This window comes from Xenopus laevis, chromosome 1L, assembly GCF_017654675.1.
Source record: "Xenopus laevis strain J_2021 chromosome 1L, Xenopus_laevis_v10.1, whole genome shotgun sequence".
Taxonomy (NCBI): domain Eukaryota; kingdom Metazoa; phylum Chordata; class Amphibia; order Anura; family Pipidae; genus Xenopus; species Xenopus laevis.
Genome location: NC_054371.1, coordinates 3987460 through 4006968, shown reverse-complemented (window position 1 = coordinate 4006968; position 19509 = coordinate 3987460). Strand labels below are relative to the sequence as shown.

General features: G+C 37.0%; 1 protein-coding gene across 1 annotated transcript; it reads right to left on the bottom strand.

The window, feature by feature from the left end:
- Window positions 1-3965: 3965 nt before the first annotated feature.
- Window positions 3966-19124, bottom strand: LOC108704779 (vomeronasal type-2 receptor 26; the record flags this gene model as incomplete). Its single annotated transcript, XM_018241451.2, has 4 exons — window positions 19008-19124; window positions 16766-17530; window positions 7390-7513; window positions 3966-4660 (listed from the first exon to the last, which is right to left on the bottom strand). Coding segments are annotated over exons 1-4 (1701 nt in total), but the record flags the coding sequence as incomplete, so codon positions are not given.
- Window positions 19125-19509: the final 385 nt, after the last annotated feature.

Here is a 19509-nt window from a genome sequence, read left to right as displayed (position 1 = left end):
ATATAACCAACAGAGGGCGCTGTGTGATATTGCAGTCACTGTTATTCTTTCATATAACCAACAGAGGGCGCTGTGTGATATTGCAGTCACTGTTATTCTTTCATATAACCAACAGAGGGTGCACTGTTATTCTTTCATATAACCAACAGATGGCGCTGTGTGATTTTGCAGTCACTGTTAATCTTTCATATAACCAACAGATATTGCATTGATATTGCAGTCTCTCCGAAGGAAACTGTTGGTATAGGAATGATTAAAAGTGACTGCAAGCTTCAATTCATTTAGCACGGATAAAAAAATGGTCTGTAGAGGATAGGAAGAAAGAGTGGGTGGTTCTGGAACAACAGTGGGTAGGGAAACATTTGTTAAATTTTCTTTGGAGTGATCCCAAATGTCTACCGAAAAGGGTGAAGGACCACCCACTAATAGCTCCCACATTTAAGATATGGTTTAGTAATAGAACAAAGATGCATCTGTCTGAAACCCCATTCATTTTACAACCTTTAGTGAAGAATATTTCATTTATCCCTAGCCTAGAGCAAGGAGCTTTTAAGGAATGGCAATTAATAGAGGGCAGACCCACAAGAATAAGTGATTTTTTGGTGAATAACAAAATAATATCATTACAAGAAATTCAAAAGAAATGGAGCAAATACTCGAGAGATCCATGGAATTACTGTCAATTGTGTCATTTTATCTCTAAATTTAAAGAGGCAGATTGGAATAGAGAGCAAACTAAATGGGAAAATATACTGGAATGCAAAGAAACCCTTAATAAAGCAATCTCCAGTTTATATAAACTATTACTATCAAACATCACTTTGGGTAAGGAGACAGCGTGCAGGAAGTGGGAAAAGGAATTAAATATCAATATCTCCCCCTCAACGTGGAATAAGATTCAGGCATTAGTTCATAGTTCATCTAGAGTGATAAGAGTGAAGGAAATGAATTATAAATTAGTAACTAGATGGCACCTTACACCAGTTAAGTTGAAAAGGATGTTTCCAGAACATACAGATAAATGTTGGAGATGCGGGCAAGATAAGGGAACTCATGTTCATATCTGGTTCAATTGTAAAGATTTGAATGCTTATTGGGGTAAAATAGTAAGTGTAATAACAGAAGTAACGAAGTCAAACCTGGCGGTGGTGGATGCTCCATTAATCCTGTTAAGCCTAGTTATGGATAAAAATGTAATATTGAGGGACCCTCTTACCTTGCATTTATTGAATGCGGCCAGGTCGTTAATTCCTAGACATTGGAAGGAGTTGGCCCCTCCCAGTTACTTGGAGTGGCAACAGGTAGTAGAAGACACTAGGAAGATGGAAGAAATAACACATATTATCCATAACAAAAGTGATAAATATTGGAAAATTTGGGAACCATGGGTCAGGTTTCTAAATAAGTAACCTTAATTTAGGGACAGGCTAGATAAGGATTATGCAAATTAAGATACTATGGATATTCCAGGCAAGTGTAACAGCCAGAATAACAATATTGAAATAACAGTATGCAGGGTTTTTCTGTTAAAGTTTTTGGTAACGTGTTAATATGGTACAATGGACTTGTTAAAACTTATGTAGCACTTGTCTTATATTTTTTAATCTACTTTTTCAATCTACTTTTTATCTTTTTATCTTTTTATATAACTGTCAACAATTTCTCTGTAAAATTTCTATTAAATAAAAAAAAAAGTGACTGCAAGCTCAGCTACTGCCCACTGACTCGAGTATAAGCCGAGGTAGACTTTTTCAGCACATTTAGGATGCTGAAAAACTCAGCTTATACTCGAGTATTTACGGTATGTAGTATTGATGTCTTTAAATAAGAGAGGCCTTTAATTAACTCCTTCGTCTGCAATTTTATGCTGGCCTGCGGAATATATATTTCTAGAGAGTTTTTATATGCATTTCTGCTAAGTCTGTAACAGACCCTCATTTGATTTTCCAAAATGCACACATGATGCACACATGTAGTGGTCAGTTTTATTAAGCCAAGTAAAGTAAATGTTATTCCAGCACTATCATGTGGTGTTGTCCTGAATATCAGCAAAAAAAGAACCACACACATTCTACACTATTAAAATGATGTATTCACTCAAGCACATGTACAGTAAGTGTCAATATTAGTCATGAGTGAATCTGTCCTGTTTTACTTTGCTTTAATTTTAGAAATGGTAAAAAATTAGCTAAACACATTGGACTGAATGGGCAGCAATTTTGTGTTGACACAACAATTTTTTTCAATGTGCAAATTTTTGTCTCCTTTTTTAGGCAAAAAAAACAACAAAAGATAAGAGTACAATGAATACGTAAAAAAAAACCTGTTTGTGAGTTTTTGTGTATACATGTTTGTGCACTAATAAGAGTGCAAATATATGAAAATAACCGTACAAACAGGACACAGTGTGCTAAAACAAAAAATGGAAAACACCAATCTTTACTAAAATGAGTGTGTAAGTGAATAAATGTACTGTACGTGTATGTAAGTGTTAAAAAACAATATGCACTTACCATTTTTGAAGCAGGAGGATCACTGGAGGAGTCCTGGACAGCGAGTTGTTGCGCAGCAGGAAGTGCGCGGGCAGCTCTGCAGGCAGGAAGCATGTAAGTCTATTAGCAGACGCTCCACGAGATGTGTCGGCTACTTTGAAATCAGATCTGCGACAATTGAGTCACAGATCCAACTTGACAGCCCCCCAGCCTCTTTGCCTTGACTGTCTTCCATCCCCACTCTCTGCGGAGGCAGCAAAAGCTGAGGCAGAGAAAGGGCTTAGCTGCTAAAGAATGTGCCATGTACGTTCTTGGCAGCCTGAGCATTTACCTGCCAGCACATACGCCATACATGCTTGGCAGGCAAAGGGTTAACCTTGTGCTTCTTCTACAACACATCAGTTCTATACTAGTGTCCTGTTCTATAATATTTGTATATATTGAATATGATAACAACTAATATATGACTTCAATCTAAAATCCTGATATCCATAGGTACATGTGTTTCCACCAGCTTTATATGTACGGTTTGGTATTGTTTTTAATATTGTGAAAAGTAAAATAAAATGTATAAGTTATAGTTTAGTGGTAAGACACCTTTACGGAATTCCTTTAAGTGATCCCTTTAAGGATTTGCTTGTGGTTAGGGAAACTGATATAGTTGCAAATAGCAAATGGTTTGTCAACGTTTAGGAAATGTGGTATGAAACGCATCAATAGTTGTTTATTGCATTGAAGAAGTTGTTTATTGCACTGAGCTAATGCTGACCATTTTTAAAGGATTTAAATAAATTAAAGAAATGAATATTTTAATATGATCATGGAGAGAATGCACTGTAATTGAAGTCATTTTTTTTATAAGACTTTAAGGAACAAAATACTAGAAAATGCCCTAGTAGTATGTATAAAGTAGAGGAAATATTACAGACTCTTTACATCTTTGCTAGCATATTAACCAGCCACATGAGGCTTTGCCTCTCCAAGACTTCATTAGAATCCATCCATGATCATTTCTTCTGCCTGCTTGACCCATCCTCCTCTTCCTCCTGTCTTTGACCACCCTAATATGGTGATAATTCCAGACTTCCCTTAGCAAGCTGCATTAATAGGTACATACAGAAACATATTTTTTTATCTGTATCGAAGAGCATGTGAGACTGTCCTACTTTGCTTTGAAATAGATCAGCAAATGGAGAGCCTAAAGATTATAGATTATTACATATAAAATGGCATCAAATAAGTCATGTTTACTGATACAGTTCTCTATTTATTATTCCCCAGTAAATATTGCTTTGTATTCCTATTTGGCTTAAATATAATAATGTAACATTTGGGTAGAAATATACAGAAGAGAAGGCCACAGCTCGAAGAGATAATGGCAAATATTTCCACTGCCACCATGTATTTGCCTTTGGTGCTCAGATAGGCCGGGATCATTGTGATCCAAACACTGCAGAAGAGCAACATGCTGAAAGTGATGTACTTGGCCTCATTAAAACTGTCCGGTAATGTCCGAGCCAAGAAAGCTACAATGAAACTCACAGATGCCAACAATCCCATGTAGGAGAGGACAATATAGAAGGCAATTACAGAGCCCTCATTGCACTGAATGATGATTTTTCCAGGTTCAGACAGAATGTTGAGCTCCATGAATGGTGGAGAAATGGTCAGCCAGATAGCACTAATTAGAAACTGAATGAATGAACAAATAATAACTATAAAATATGTGATTTTGACTCTCAACCATTTTCTCCAGGGACTGTCAGGCTTGGAGGCTTTGAAAGCAATACAAACCATAATTGTTTTTGCCAGGACAGAAGACATAGCTATGGAGAAACTGATCCCAAAAGAGGTTTGTCGGAGGATGCAGGTTATATCAGATGGGCGACCAAGGAACAAAAACACAGAGAGGAAGCTCAGCTTGATGGAGAAAAGGAGAATAAAGCTCAGATTGCGATTGTTGGCCTTCACTAATGGAGTGTCTCGAAATGAAATAAAAATTCCTAATATAACTGTTACTAATGAAATAGACACCACAGAGAGGACAAGAAAGACCAGAGTTAGGGAATCAGCTTCATATGAGAGGAACTCAGTTTGCTTCTCAATACACATGGTTTTCTCATTATTTGGCCATTCATAGATGTGACATTTTAGACAATATTCCATATCTGTAAACAAAGAATAAATCTATTATCCAAGTTAGGAATATTGTAACATTAACGTTAAACATGACCTGTTAGAAAGTTCGTTTAAGATTAGGGTTTTGAACATCTGAGTCATATTAAAAATTGACAGGTCATCTCATAACATTAATTCATAGTTATTCAGAGGTGCTAAGCATGTCTCTCATACACTCCTCTACAAACACCCCATCCGTTTTAAGTAACTCAACCCACAGCTTCACCTAATTGTCACTTCCAAAACATTCCACAACACATCGGCACTTGGCACATTGTATTGTCTTCTAATTTAAGATGAATAACAAGTTTAAATAAGTAAGTGCAGAATAAGGGTCTTCAAAGGTAAATGATTACCCACCACAATAGGGCACTAGCCCAGGTGCACTGCCCTTAGCCCTCAGCATGGATAGCGGACAAACCGAAAAACCAATTGGGAGCAGGCACTCAAAGAAGTCCCAGAGCCTATGATTAAGTGTTGATGACACAAAACCCATAAGGCTGTGGACACAATAAACTTTCTCCACTTTGAACTATTGACCTGGTTGAAGTTTGCCTTCTTTAAATGCCTGCTCCCAATTGTTTTTTTAGATTTAGTGCAGATCTAAAATTTGCATGCTGAATTTTCTGGAAACAATTCTAGAACAAACATTTTTGTTGGTGTGCAAAAACAAAAAAAAAAAAAAACACATTTTGAAATCCTGTATATATAAATGTAAACAAAGCAAAATATTTCCATCATGGAGTTTCAATTTGAAATTTCAACATTTGTGGATTTTTTTTCTCAGTAAAATTTGCTGCAAATTCCCAGAGGAAAAGATGCAACAATTAAATGGCCATTCTCTTCAATGCATTTGGAGTGTGAAACAACACCCATTGACAAAAACTTCCCATTGACTATAATGCATTTTGAGTGAGCAACAAGGTCAACTGGAACAATTGGTCAGCACTCACCCAAACCACAAATTTGTCAAGCAGGTGCACGTGCGAGGTTGTCCACTCCAACCGGATAAGCAATGCAAGACGGAATCACAGCACCATGCAAATCGTGTATAATCTTAAAAAGCCTTTATTGGATAATCTTAAAAAGCCTTTATTGGATTTTCTGGCTTGGATCTCAAACGAACAACGTTTCAGGCCTCTATGGCCTTTTGACAAAAGGCCATAGAGGCCTGAAACGTTGTTCGTTTGAGATCCAAGCCAGAAAATCCAATAAAGGCTTTTTAAGATTATACACAATTTGCATGGTGCTGTGAGTCCGTCTTGCATGAGCAACAAGGTCACCCACATTTTTTAGCAGTTTCACAAAATTTATGGTGAAGCACATCACTATGGCTCACTACTGTTTTCTTTTGCTTAGAAACCACCTTGTATTACTATGGCAAGACATGAAGCAGTGTTATGATGCTTATTCTTTATGAAATGATTCTAAACTTAAGCAAGACCAATTTATATCGGTCATTTACCAATTCATGCAATGACTGCATCCAACTCTGCATGACTGTGGTTGCATTTATGCATAGTTGGGCATAACTGTTGCATGAATTAGTGCCATTCAATAAAGGTACTTGTGAGTACAAAAGCTGTTTATTTCTGGTAGACTCAAAGGCTACATTATATGCAGCCTTTTTATAGCAATCCATACTGGTCTTGTGTCTTGGGTTTGGGCATCGCTCAGTCCATGGACCAGTTCTGACTGGCGGGGTATTTGTGGAGTGCTCCCCCTAAAGCAGATGCATCTTTTGCACGTAGACACATGATGAGGGGAAGCCATTTTTCATTTTGGACAACCATTGCGAGGTGCAAGTCCTTCCAGTTTTGTTAAGTTTCCAAACACTTGGAGATTGATATTTGATATCAATTTATTGATTGATTAATATATACTTAGTTTGCGGTGGCTTGCCAGCCAACAATAAAACATAATATCATCAATTATTCTCTAGATTCCTATTGCCTTAAATTCATATTTTTGCTCCTGCTAAAAGAGATAGGAGTCCTTAGGATTTCTTTCTGGATTTCCAAAATATTTGGAAAGATCTTGGCTCATTTGTTTGCCACATTCAAACTATGGACCAACCAATATGTTACTTTCATTGTAACCCTAAATTTTGTAACCGTAAGTGTTTACAACATTAAGATGTCCAAAAATAGAAGTATTTTAAGCTACAAACCATTTCTTGAGTGTTTGGGCTGCTCAATCTGACAGTGATCTGGTTTTGCCACTTCCAGAATGTATATAATATGTAGAAAATGAAGGTTCACTGGAGAGCAATTGTGTTCAATTTAAATTGCTTTCATTGTGGGTGCATAGCACAACATGTTTCAGACCTCTTGGGTCCTTCAACTGCACCAGAGGAAGGACCCAAGAGGTCCAAAACATGTTGTGCTATGCACCCAGAATGAAAGCAATTTAAATTGAACACAATTGCTCTACCGTGAACCTTCATTTTCTACATATTTAAAACATTAGAAACAAAGCTCCCAGACACATCAGGCCTCTACGTAGATTACTGGTACTACAGCTGTATAAGTGGACATTACCCACACAGGTCTCCAGAAAATAATAAATGACCAGCACGAGAATATGCTGCAAAGTGAGGAGGAGCCTCTGTGTTAACTTATTCTTTTGTTTAACACAGTAAACACAGAGTTGCCCTCACTTTACAGCATATATGTGTTCTGGCTGTTTATTGTTTTCTCTTTACAACATGACTAGTTACCAGTTAAGTTGGAGATCTCCCCCTCTGAGCATCTGGCACAGTCATAGCAGCAGGGCGGCGCTCTTTCCCTTGGGACTTTTCTGTAGCCGGGAGGGCAGTTTGGAGAACACTGGGACTTCAGAATCTACAAATCAGAATAAAAATATTGTTAACTGTATTATTGAGTATTCAGCTCTTTGTATTTAAACATTTGCAGGCAATTAGTACAAAACCCTTGCACGTATCCCTATAAGGGCTCATGCATAGAGTCTGTGTCTGTTGCTGTATGTTGTTACCTAGCAACCAGCTGTTCAGTGATCTCAGTGCAGCAGGAAGTGACACAACACCTAGTGAGTGGCCTGGAAGGAAGTAGCACAACCTGGCAGAAAAGAAAAGTCTGGCAGTCTGGACTCACCTGAAGAGAAACTGTAAAGAATCCAAAAAAGATTTCGAGTGAGTTTTTTGTTTAAAGGGATAATACCCTAAAGAAGTACTTGAAGATACAGAGACTGTTTTGTGAAAGGAAATTAAAAGACATTGCCTTTTAGTTAGGTAGATAGTTAGAGCAAGTGAGTTAGATAGTGAGGCCCCTACTCCCACCTGGTTAGGAGTGATATTTGTACAAGTTGGCCATTTATTTAGGTTATTCAGTTTAACAAATACCGTGTGTGCTTTATTACTGTGTTCCTAGTGGGGCCAGCCATAGGTGCATTCCCGGATCCCACTGGGTGGAGGCACAGTGCACAGTAAGTACCAGGAACCCAGCCTCTCACAATACCCCTGTGGAGTGTCTCAGCTTTGTCTTGTGCCATCAGGTAAGTGCCACACAGGGCATGTAACACTGACAAAGGGGTGTCAAAAGGGTTTCACATTCAAAAACAGGTTAATTTCAACATTTTGGTGCACATTTACTATGCTTGAGTAAAGTATTCGAATGAAAAAATGTTGAATTTTGAAGTATTTTTTGGGGTACTTCGACCATCGAATAGGCTACTACGACCTTCGACTTCGATTTGAACGATTCGAACTAAAACTCGTTCGACTATTCGACCATACAATAGACCATTCAAAAGTACTGTCTCTTTAAAAAAAACTTAGACTACATATTTTGCCAGTTTAAAGCTACCGAGGTACAATGTTAGCCTGTGGAGACCTTCCCCATCAGTTTTCTAAGCTTTTTTTGATCGAAGTAAAATCCTTTGTTCGATCGATTAAAATCCTTCAAATTGTTTGAATCGAAGATTTTATCGTTCGATCGAATGATTTTTACTTCGATATTCGAATTCAAAGGATTTTACTTAGAGGGTTGAATTTGAGGGTTTATTCATTTTTTTATTATTCAGCAAGATTAAATTGAAAGAAATTGTTCTGCTCTGCCATTTTCGTTAGAACAACGTTAGAATTGTATGCTTATAAATTGCTTAGCTGGTCTCTTCTCTTGTTGAAACTTGGGCTCATCACTACAAAAAACATCAAATCAAGCTCTTGATCTCTCTTGAATCTTTCTGCACAAAAGCATCTGGATCTTTTCTCAGCTCATCTGAGTGGCTTCTTCACTTCAACTGAGAGGTAAGAAATTCCCCAGCATTTTACACCTTTAATATTTATATAACCACCAACATCCAATCACAATGGTTCCATTGAACTTATTTAGGTAGGTGTTAGCAAAAACTCTGGTGTGAAAATATGAACAAGTCACAATGGTACCATGAATCTTATTTCTGTAGGTGTCCAATTACAGTTACATCATTGGAAGTGGCGTTAAATTGCTGGTGTAATGATAGCAGAATCCCCATGTAGATTGTTCTGACTAAGCAGCCTCTGAGTAAGCAAGGGTTAACTCCTCAGGGCCAGGACTCTCCAGGCTTTCAACAGCAACCATCCCATTTCATATCTCTCTGGAACAATCATCCCTAAACAGAAGGGGGCTGCCATACCTCTTGTCAGCAACATACATGGATTCTTGGCATTGTTACCCTGTAATTTTCACAATTCCTTCAGTTATGTAACTTGAAACCTTCACCTCAAACAATGAGATTCATGGTACCATAATGACTGGATGATACACACTTGCACTTGTGTCAATTGGTATAATGGAGACCTTGGAGATCAATCAATCACTTATACCTTTAACCAGCATAATTACACTGCCTAACCCATAAACATAAAGACAATGCAGATTAGATCAAGGGGCCCCTTGTATATATATAATCCCATTCACATATAAATTTGTGAGTCTAAAGCTGCCACAGACGCAAAGATCCGATTGTACGAATCAACATATGATCGGACTTTCCCATATCCCGACCTGCCACTAACCAGTCAGATCAAATAAAGTAGTTAAACAGCCGATGTTCTGCCCCTGACAGTAATTGTACGAAGCTTGTGACAGTCTCCCTCTGAAAATCGTCTGATCGTCAATACATACAGAGATATTATTGGCAGCCTGTCCGATCGACCAAACTACCGATCTCCACCGGGCGAAAAATGTCGCTACTCTCCACACACGGTCTGAACATCGTATGAATCCTTGATTCTTACAATCGGATCTTTGCGTCTATGGCCAGCTTTAGAATCTTCTGTTAAAAGTTCCTAATGTCCATATTAGAGTATATTAGATGTTTAACTACAGACATAGAGAAAAAAAGGAGAGATTGATCAATGCACGTTCCCTGGTCCCCTCATATAAGTAATCTAAAGATTACAGGGTTTTTTTTAGTTACAAAATTATGATGATAACATGATAAGCCACCATACCACATCAAGGTAAAACCAAGATGGCGGTCCCTAACTATTTAACTCTGGTCATAATACTCAATTGCTAAAGCCTCCCGGCATAAGAGCATTACCTGAAACACATGTCTCCCGACCTGGGCATTGGTTTCAATCATGTGGCTTAGTCCTCCCCGCCATTACCTTATATAGGGGAGAGATAACCTCCTAGACCATTGGTTCCATGAAATTAATCCTCGCCCACTTGTAGTTTTTAAGAGAGAGAGAGACTGCACAGACCAACACCCATTTCCAAAGGTATGGGGCAACCATTTAAAGGGATGGGTGTGGGGGGTGCTACAACCACATGGAAGCCTGGCCTGCAGCATTGCTGTCAAACTTCTGAACAGAATGGCAGCATATTGGTTTAACCTTGATGTGGTATGGTGGCTTATCAATCTTATGATCATCATTTTGTAACTAAAAAACCACTGTCTTTGTAAATACATGTATCTGACCAGTGAATGTGCATTGATCAATCTCTCTTCTTTTTCTCTATGTCTGTAATTAATTTGGCCAGATCAGTAGCACTTCCATTGTATTTTAGTACATTTTTATATAGACATGAAGTGCTCCCACAACCTTTCCTTTTTGCATTCTAGATGTATGAGTCTGATTCTGCAGATCCATGTTGTCCAATGGTTGATCCCAAAAGTCAAGTAGTAATTATGTATATACAGCAAGGATTCTAATGTATCATGATTTAAATCTTGGCTTCTGACTTCTTTATAAGATTGTAGTGGTAATTATGTGGTCCATTTTTAATTCCATCCGCCAGTGCTAATTATCATCCAGGTAATGTGAATAAACCCGTCTCATGTGCTGTAGTTGATGGAGCAATTGGGAAACCTCAGTTCCCATAAACAATTAGCTCAGATTATTTACAGTATTAGACAGTAGATTAAAGTACAAACTTCAATATTCAAGTGTGATTTGTGTCTGACACAACTGTTCATGAATAATAAATCTCCATATTTAAATAGTGAACAGCATTAGTATTTATAGTTCCACTGTCTGTAAAGCTGAGACCACTGATCATCCCCATTCCAATGCCAAGATGATGTACTGTAGTCTGATCCAGCCTTGTACCCTCACTTTGACTGATTTGATGAGGAGCCCATCTGTGATACATTTCTGCAACTTGCCACCCAGAACCTAAAATTCTTAGTTTAGAGCAGCTAATGGCAAATCTGGCCTTGTGTCTGGCACACTACCTGGCACTTTTTTTCCTACCACAGATTCAAAATGGTGGCACTTTTTTTTCATGAAATCAGAGCACCTTGAAATTTGAAATAAATAAATGCCAAATTAAGTAAGTTCCTGAATGATGCCATTTATATATAATGATATCAGAAAAATGGACTCTAGTGGGCTTAGAGTGATACATTTGCTCTTCAAAATGTGTTTTCTTTAATTACAAGCGGCATATGAAATTATTCTTACCTGGTTATTGGTGTCTTTTTTCCAATATATTTTTTGGATATCAATTTGAAGAGAACTTTCAGAACCTGACCAAACATATTTACCAACTGTTCTTAGCTTCATGTCTGGCACAAAATAAAAAAGCCAAGTTTGAATCCTGAACTTTACAGGAGATTTGTTGATCTCATTGATATTTATTTCTGTTCCACAAGGTTCAGTGAAGCGCACATTTCTTAGATATCGGTGTAACTGTAAAATAAAATTATTACTGTTAATACCTATTTATGAACCACAGTTCAGTACAATAAGGTTACAGAACAAACACACAGATACATTGATAGTCTGATGATTACAGGAGGTGAAGAGGGCACAGATCTTACAATCAATAAACTATAAAGATATATATTAGATGTGAATTAATATGCTTTGAACAGGATAGAATGTTAATGTTAAACATAAATGTTAATGCCCTTTTAATGTGTTTTGTGGCTATTACATTAGAGACAAACAGTATAATGTCTGAGTGGTGTGGGCAAGTTGGTTCACCTTTAATGTAACTTTTATTATGTTATTGAATGGCCCATTCTAAGCAACTTTTCAATTGGTTTTCATTATTTATTTTTTTTTATAGTTTTATACATTGTTACATAGTAAATTAGGTTGAAAAAAGACACACGTCCATCAAGTTCAACCTTTTAATTTTTTTTAACCTGCCTAACTGCCAGTTGATCCAGAGGAAGGCAAAAAACCCCAAATGAAGCCTCTCCAATTTGCCTCAGAGGGGGAAAAATGCCTTCCTGACTCCAAAATAGCTCAGACTAGTCCCTGGATCAACTTGTATGAAAAATTCTTGAATTTCCTGTGAAATTCGAAATATGGCAAAAAATTAGCAAAACAATGTCGGCGTCTCGATTTGGATGGATTTTTTGGATGCCTGCGCATTTTCGCTGCTGAATGTGCGCCGGCATCCAAAAAATAACAGTGAATTTTCGTGGCAGTTTCACTAATTTATTCACAAATGCCAAATAAATTCGCCCATCACTACCTATATTCCCTCACATGCCAAAAAGCCACCCAACCCCTTCTTATAGCTATCGAATGTATCATGTGTAAGAAATGGATCAGCACCTCTGGCAAGAAATAGAAATTTTATAGATTTAATTTATTGAAAGCTCACAAAACACTATAAGATATAATATTTTAAAAAATAATTCTAGATACAATGGATTGTCAGGGGGTATCAGTTAATAAGAAAATATCTAGGATTCTTTATAAACTGTATAATTTCAAACAGAATATTAATAACAACGCTAAAATGTACAAAATGTTTTGTAAAATGCATCCCTCCCAAACTCGTTTTCGCAAAATAAGGGAGTATTCAGGTTCGATGGATTCAGAACTCAAATAAGCAGGACGCTCGGTTGCCCAGACACATAGGAATAGCAACGGAACAAAGAAGATCCTTCCAACAGAGGGCTGGAACGCAGAATGGAACGCATAAGGAGACACACCGGAAGGGTAACCATGGAAACCAGCCACAATCGACTTTTAAGAAAACTACACACCCCATGCCTCTGAGGAAGCTGATTGGATCAGTGAAACGCGTCAGGCGGTGGGGACAGAACAGCAGCTTGCAGGGGGAAGCCACAAGGGAGAAGGGGAAGCCGGCAGTACCTCTATCCCGGATACAACTTGGCAACCTGCAAAGAAAGTCTGCTTACGAACGCTTTTTTAATGAAAAAGATGTGAGTGCAAAAATTGTTATATCTTTTAACTTTTAATAAAACGGATTACACTATATATGTCCTGTTTTACATGGGGATACCCACGGAGTGTCAGAGGAGGAGAATTACCCAGCACAGATAACATTACATGCAAGTTAAATACTACTCTCTTGTAAGGAGGCATTTCACTCGGCCTTGGTGGAAGTACCTCTAAAGATCACATGTGCATGATAAAGAGGATTTAAAGGCTGTTTGAAGGGGAAGCACACTTGATATTCTTTTGGATAGTTCAATCTGAATTTAAAGGACCATTTCAGCACTTGGTGTTCAATTTGAAGTTTGGAAATACTACTCTATACACTTTGTATTTCTCTGTTGTTTGTTTTCTCCATTGCCAGAGGCGCTGATCCATTTCTTACACATGTATAAAAAAAACACAGTTGAGAGGCTGAAGCAGGATCGGCAGAAGTGAACTGGACTAAGGACTAACTTTGTTTTCTTACAATTTTTTAATTTTTATCTAATGTATCAGCCAGTACATTTGATTCGGGGAGACAATTCCACATCTTCACAGCTCTTACTGTAAAAAACCCCGTCCGAATATTTAGGCGGAACCTCTTTTCTTCTAATCGGAATGGGTGACCTTGTGTCAGTTGGAAAGATCTACTGGTAAATAAATCATTAGAGAGATTATTATATGATGCCCTTATATATTTATACATAGTTATCATATCTCCCCTTAAGCGCCTCTTCTCCAGAGTGAACATCCCCAATTTGGCCAGTCTTTCCTCATAGCTAAGACTTTCCCTTTACCAGCTTAGTTGCCCTTCTCTGTCCCCTCTCTAATACAATAATGTCCTGTTTGAGTGATGGAGACCAAAACTGTACAGCATATTCTAGATGGGGCCTTACCAGTGCTCTATACAGTGGGACCCCCTCCTACTGGTAAATAAATCATTAGAGAGATTATTATATGATGCCTTTATATATTTATACATAGTTATCATATCTCCCCTTAAGCGCCTCTTCTCCAGCGTGAACATCCCCAATTTGGCCAGTCTTTCCTCATAGCTAAGATTTTCCCTTTACCAGCTTAGTTGCCATCTTGGAATGGACGCTGCTGAAGACGGGAGCACCAACAGTCATTCCTGTCAAAGTAGCTGCCCAGATTGCCAGTTTGTCAAGATCCTGTTGCAAGTGCCACATCCTGGATGGAATTAATTGGGCTGAATAGTTTTGTGTCATCTTACAACACCCTTCCCTAAGTCATTAATGAACAAGTTCAATAAAAGTGGACCCAATACTGAGCCCTGAGGGACCCCACTAAGAACCTTACTCCAAGTAGAAAATGTCCCATTAACAACCACCCTCTGTACCCGATCCTGTAGCCAGTTTCCTATCCATGTGCAAACGACTTCATTAAGCCCAACAGACCTTTAGTTTAGAAAGCAGTCGTTTGTGGGGCACAGTATCAAACGCTTTGGCAAAATCCAAATAGATCAAATCTACTTCCCCCCCCCACTGTCCAGCATCTTACTTACCACATTAGTTATTGACGGCACCAGTCAGTGATTTCTTTTCTTAAAATGCCTTTATTGGGATATGGGCTCTGACCCCAAACACTTGGCAACGTTTCAGACCATTCTCGGTCTTTTCTCAAGCCACGACATCTTACTTACCTCATCATAAAAAGCAATCAAATTAGTCTGACATGACCTATCTTTCATAAAGCCATGCTGATTGCTGCTCATAATGACATTCACTAGGACAACATTTTGAATGTGATCCCTTAACAATCCTTCAAATAATTTGCCCACCACAGATGTCAAGCTTACTGGCCTATAATTGCCAGGCCGAGATCATAATCTCTTTTTAAATATTGGAATAATATCATCTTTTCTCCAATCCATAGGCACCATACCAGATTATAGTTATTTGCCTTTTTCTTCTTACTCTTTGCAGCTTTTAAATGGGCGTCGCTGACTCCCTTCTAAAAAACAAATGTTCGGTGAGACTACAACTAATGTATTGTTATTGCCACTTTTTATTACTAATCCTTCTATTCAGGCCTCTCCTATTCATATTCCAGTCTCTTATTCAAACCAATGCATGCTTGCTAGGGGAATTTGCACCCTAGTTACCAGATTGGTTAAGATGGAAATTGAAGAGCTGCTGAATAAAAAGCTAAATAATTCAAAATCCTTCAATAATAAAAAATGAAAACCAATTGCAAATTGTCTCAGAATATCACTTCTACATCATACTAAAAGTTATCTAAAAGGTGAACAACCCCTTTAAAACAGAATGTAAGGTGTTATATAGCATGGCATCAGAACATTCTTTCCCAGACTGATTGTTGTTGACTGGGAGTGGCCTTTTATACCCAAGGCTCCCAGCATGCTTTGTGGTTCTGTGACATCATACATTTTAAAATAAACAAATAATCAATTTCAACAATAATTATAATTATGTACATATACATACCAGCCTGCACAGAGTACAACATAAAAGGCAAAAAAGAAAACTCTCATTTAAACAAAGTTTAAATCCCAAGCTATGCAAATACCTATGCCCAACTGCCAATCATTAGGTTACACCTTTTTTTTTACCAAACCCTGAGTAAACGCAACAACCTGGGAAAACTCAGGTCAATGTTTAAAGTTTGCATACATTCAAAAGTGTGTTGCATGTTCTAGTGGCACGTTAATTTTTTTCCCTAAGAAAACAACTAATGTTTAAAAGCTTTAGTATTTCAGATCTGCAGACATCAGGTTTTCACATGGCTTTAAATCTGTTGTTGCCTTGTTGGACACAGGTAAAAGAAATGTGTTTCAATGTTGAGGTAGAAAAGACAGAAAAGAAAGAAAGAAAGTCCTGCACTCCACAGATATCTAAATATATATTATTTAAGCCACATTAAGCATTTGTTACAGTCTGGGTTGTCAGAACCTTTCAATTTCTGTGGAACAATGTAACAAAACATGATGTCAATCTCAAATGTTGTCCATTTACTGCTGAGAAGTTCTTTCAGGCCTAGATAGTCCTTCACGAAATACAACTCCGTATACTGAATATTGCCCAATATTATAATGATAGTGACAGGCTTATACTGCTCAGAATGGATGGGTTCTGTTTCTGCAAAGTGTTATCTTTCTATTTGCCATTTCTTATACTTTGCAACTGTTGGTGTAGTTTTGGTTATTTTGATCATTTTGTTTCTAGCTGTGGTGATCAAACAGTCCATGAGTCACAGGTATAAGTTTTAATTGTATTTCCAAAAACTGGAATTTTGAATACAAAACTTAATCAAATTGGTACAATTGTTTGCATACTCAAAATGTAAGATGTCTTAATATGTATATTTTAATTGGAACGGATCATTGAAAACTAGAAATGATTTAGATAAAGCATATTCAATCCTATAGATTATTAGAAAATGTCAGCAATGTATTTCTGCTTTTTTGAATCATATTTGTTACCTGTTTTCTGTGAATGTATTTGTGGATATCTTTATGATGGGATTTTCCAGATGAGGAGAGCATGAGATGTTCTGCATGTGCCAATCCAGTTGCTGCTCTGTACACTTGGTAATTAGGATCTTGTGGCAAAACTGATATTTCTAAACTGGAACAATTATTAAAGTCTGTTCCATAAGCCTTCTGAAATAAATCATCCTTCTCTTTATCTAGTGTCAAACATCTTTCCATATAAAAGTAAACGTCTGTATATAAAATGCTTTCATTTAAAGCCAATTCATCTAGTTTGGATTTACTTCTATTATAACACAAGTTGTTTTCATTAAAGAAAATGAGACTGCCATTAAATAGCATGTTGGAATACAAATGAAGCCACGTTTGTGGAATGACCAAAGTCTTGTCTTTTATCATTGTCTCTACAAGGGAAATTAAAGGTTCAGTACGAAAAAGCCCCCCACACAAGACAACAACCTCTGCAGTAGATTTTTGTATCCTTTCTAATGTTCTTATATTTGTGTTTGTATCTTCTGTTAGAGTCCCAATGAAGTCAACACATGCTCCATGTTTATTGATCTCATTCATGAGGTTCTTACTCTCACTCTCTCCATGGTCATCACCAGGTGCCAGAATGATCACCCAGGTCCAACCCAGACGTTCCATCAGTTCTGCTATAGCAATGTGCTGAACATCATCATTTACTCCTGTACTAAAATGGTATGGATATAGTGTTCTGTCATTCAGCACTGGGTCTGTGGCCCCATAACTGATCTAAAACATAGGAACATGGCTTTAAAATGTTATGGAAATAAAGTTAAACATAACCCAATGGTGAAACTGGGAAATAAATAAAAAATCATAGCTAATACCCATAAAGGAACAGTTCAGTGTAAAAATAAATACTGGATAAATAAACTGGCTGTGCAAAATAAAAATGTATCTAATATAGTTAGTTAGCCAAAAATGTAATGTATAAAGGCTGGAGTGAATGTCTAATATAACAGAACAGAAACGAGTTCCTGCTTTTCAACTCTCTGACTCTGAGTTAATCAGTAGTGATGGGCGAATTTATTTGCCAGGTGTGAATTCCACGTTTCACCATTGGCGAATAAATTCGCGAAAATTCGGAATGTCAAAAAAATTTGTAGCCACCGTCAAAGTTTTGAAAATTTTTCACCATTTAGTGAATTTCAATGAAGCAAAACGGGACAAATTTTGAATTAATTTACCCATCACTAATCTTCAGCTGCAGATTCAAAAGCAAATTGTTATGACTCATGTGGTCCCCCCTTAAGTTATTGATTGGTTATTGCCTGGTAACCAATTAGTGGAAAGCAAGAGAGCTGAAAAGCAGGAAGTAGTGTTCTGGCTATTATGTTACACATCCACTCACTCCAGCCTTTATACATTATATTTTTGCCTAACTAACTATATTAGATACATTTTTTTATTTTGCACAGACTTTCTATTTACACAGTTTTATATTTATACTGAACAATTGTTTTTTAATGTACCATGAATAATGAACTGAATTTTATATATAACATGAGGCTTTATGAGCTGAGTTAATTTCCAGCAATGGCATTATCCATTGAATGATATCCCTAAGTCTGTGCGCCAGTAAGATGGATTCCTCATGCATGCCTTACAGCCTGTAAACAATGTAAAAACAATAATCATTTTTGACAGAAAAACTCATTATAACTCTTTTGATGCTGGAGCTGAAAGGACAAAACTAATTTTATCAATCTAACCTTGGTTAAATGGGATAAGTGGGTTACATGAATTTAGATATTCTGTGTTAAACACACAAACCAAAGTGGCTTCATCTGTACTTTGTATACTTGTTGCTTTGTGTTACCTTTTCTGTCTAAACTCTACTAAATGACTGTATTATTGTCAGGACAATGTCTTTTCTATTCAATTGTATGTTATATAATCAATGTGACATTGGAGTCTCTGGGCATCATTTTCACTGTGAAACTTGACGAAAACTTTCGCTCATCACTAATGGTGAAGTTTAGTATTATCATTTTTCTTTGGTTTTACATTTATTTAAGAACATCTTTTTAAGGTTTGGATTAACTGGTCTAATACATGATTTGATGATTTGTAGCATTAAAAAAAAAAATAATTTGGGAAACCAGAGAAATATAAAGTTTTATACATCTGCCATTTAGACATAAGCCTCACATTGAAAAGACTGGATTGTATGTAATTAAAAATACTATATAATAAGCAAACTTACCTGTGAGTATCCATATGAGCTCAGAAATTGTGCTATAGGCAGGGTTGTAACAATTGACCGATCTGCAATAAAGGCAACAACTTTTCCATAGTCTCCACAGGAGTAATTAGGAACCATTTCCCCTGGACCTGATAATATCTGCAGTATATTACCTATAGCAAGACTTGGCTCCATACATGAATCATATACTTGATATCCCACAGTGATGTTGGGCAGCAGATCAGGGTTCTTGTTAATATCATTAATGGCCAACAACAAGGAGATAATGTCCTGGTAGTAATTAGTTCTGGGACTGGGAAAATATTGGGCCTATTAATGTGGAATTATGTAGAAAGAATTTCCAAGCTGTGATAATTAATCAATTGATTAACTGAAATCCCCAACACTGACCTTGAAAAGACTAGAGCCTATTGACTTGCATTTCCATTTAATTTATTAAAGAAACAGCAACACCAAAAAATTAAAATGTTTTAAAATAATTAAAATATAATATACAGTTTCT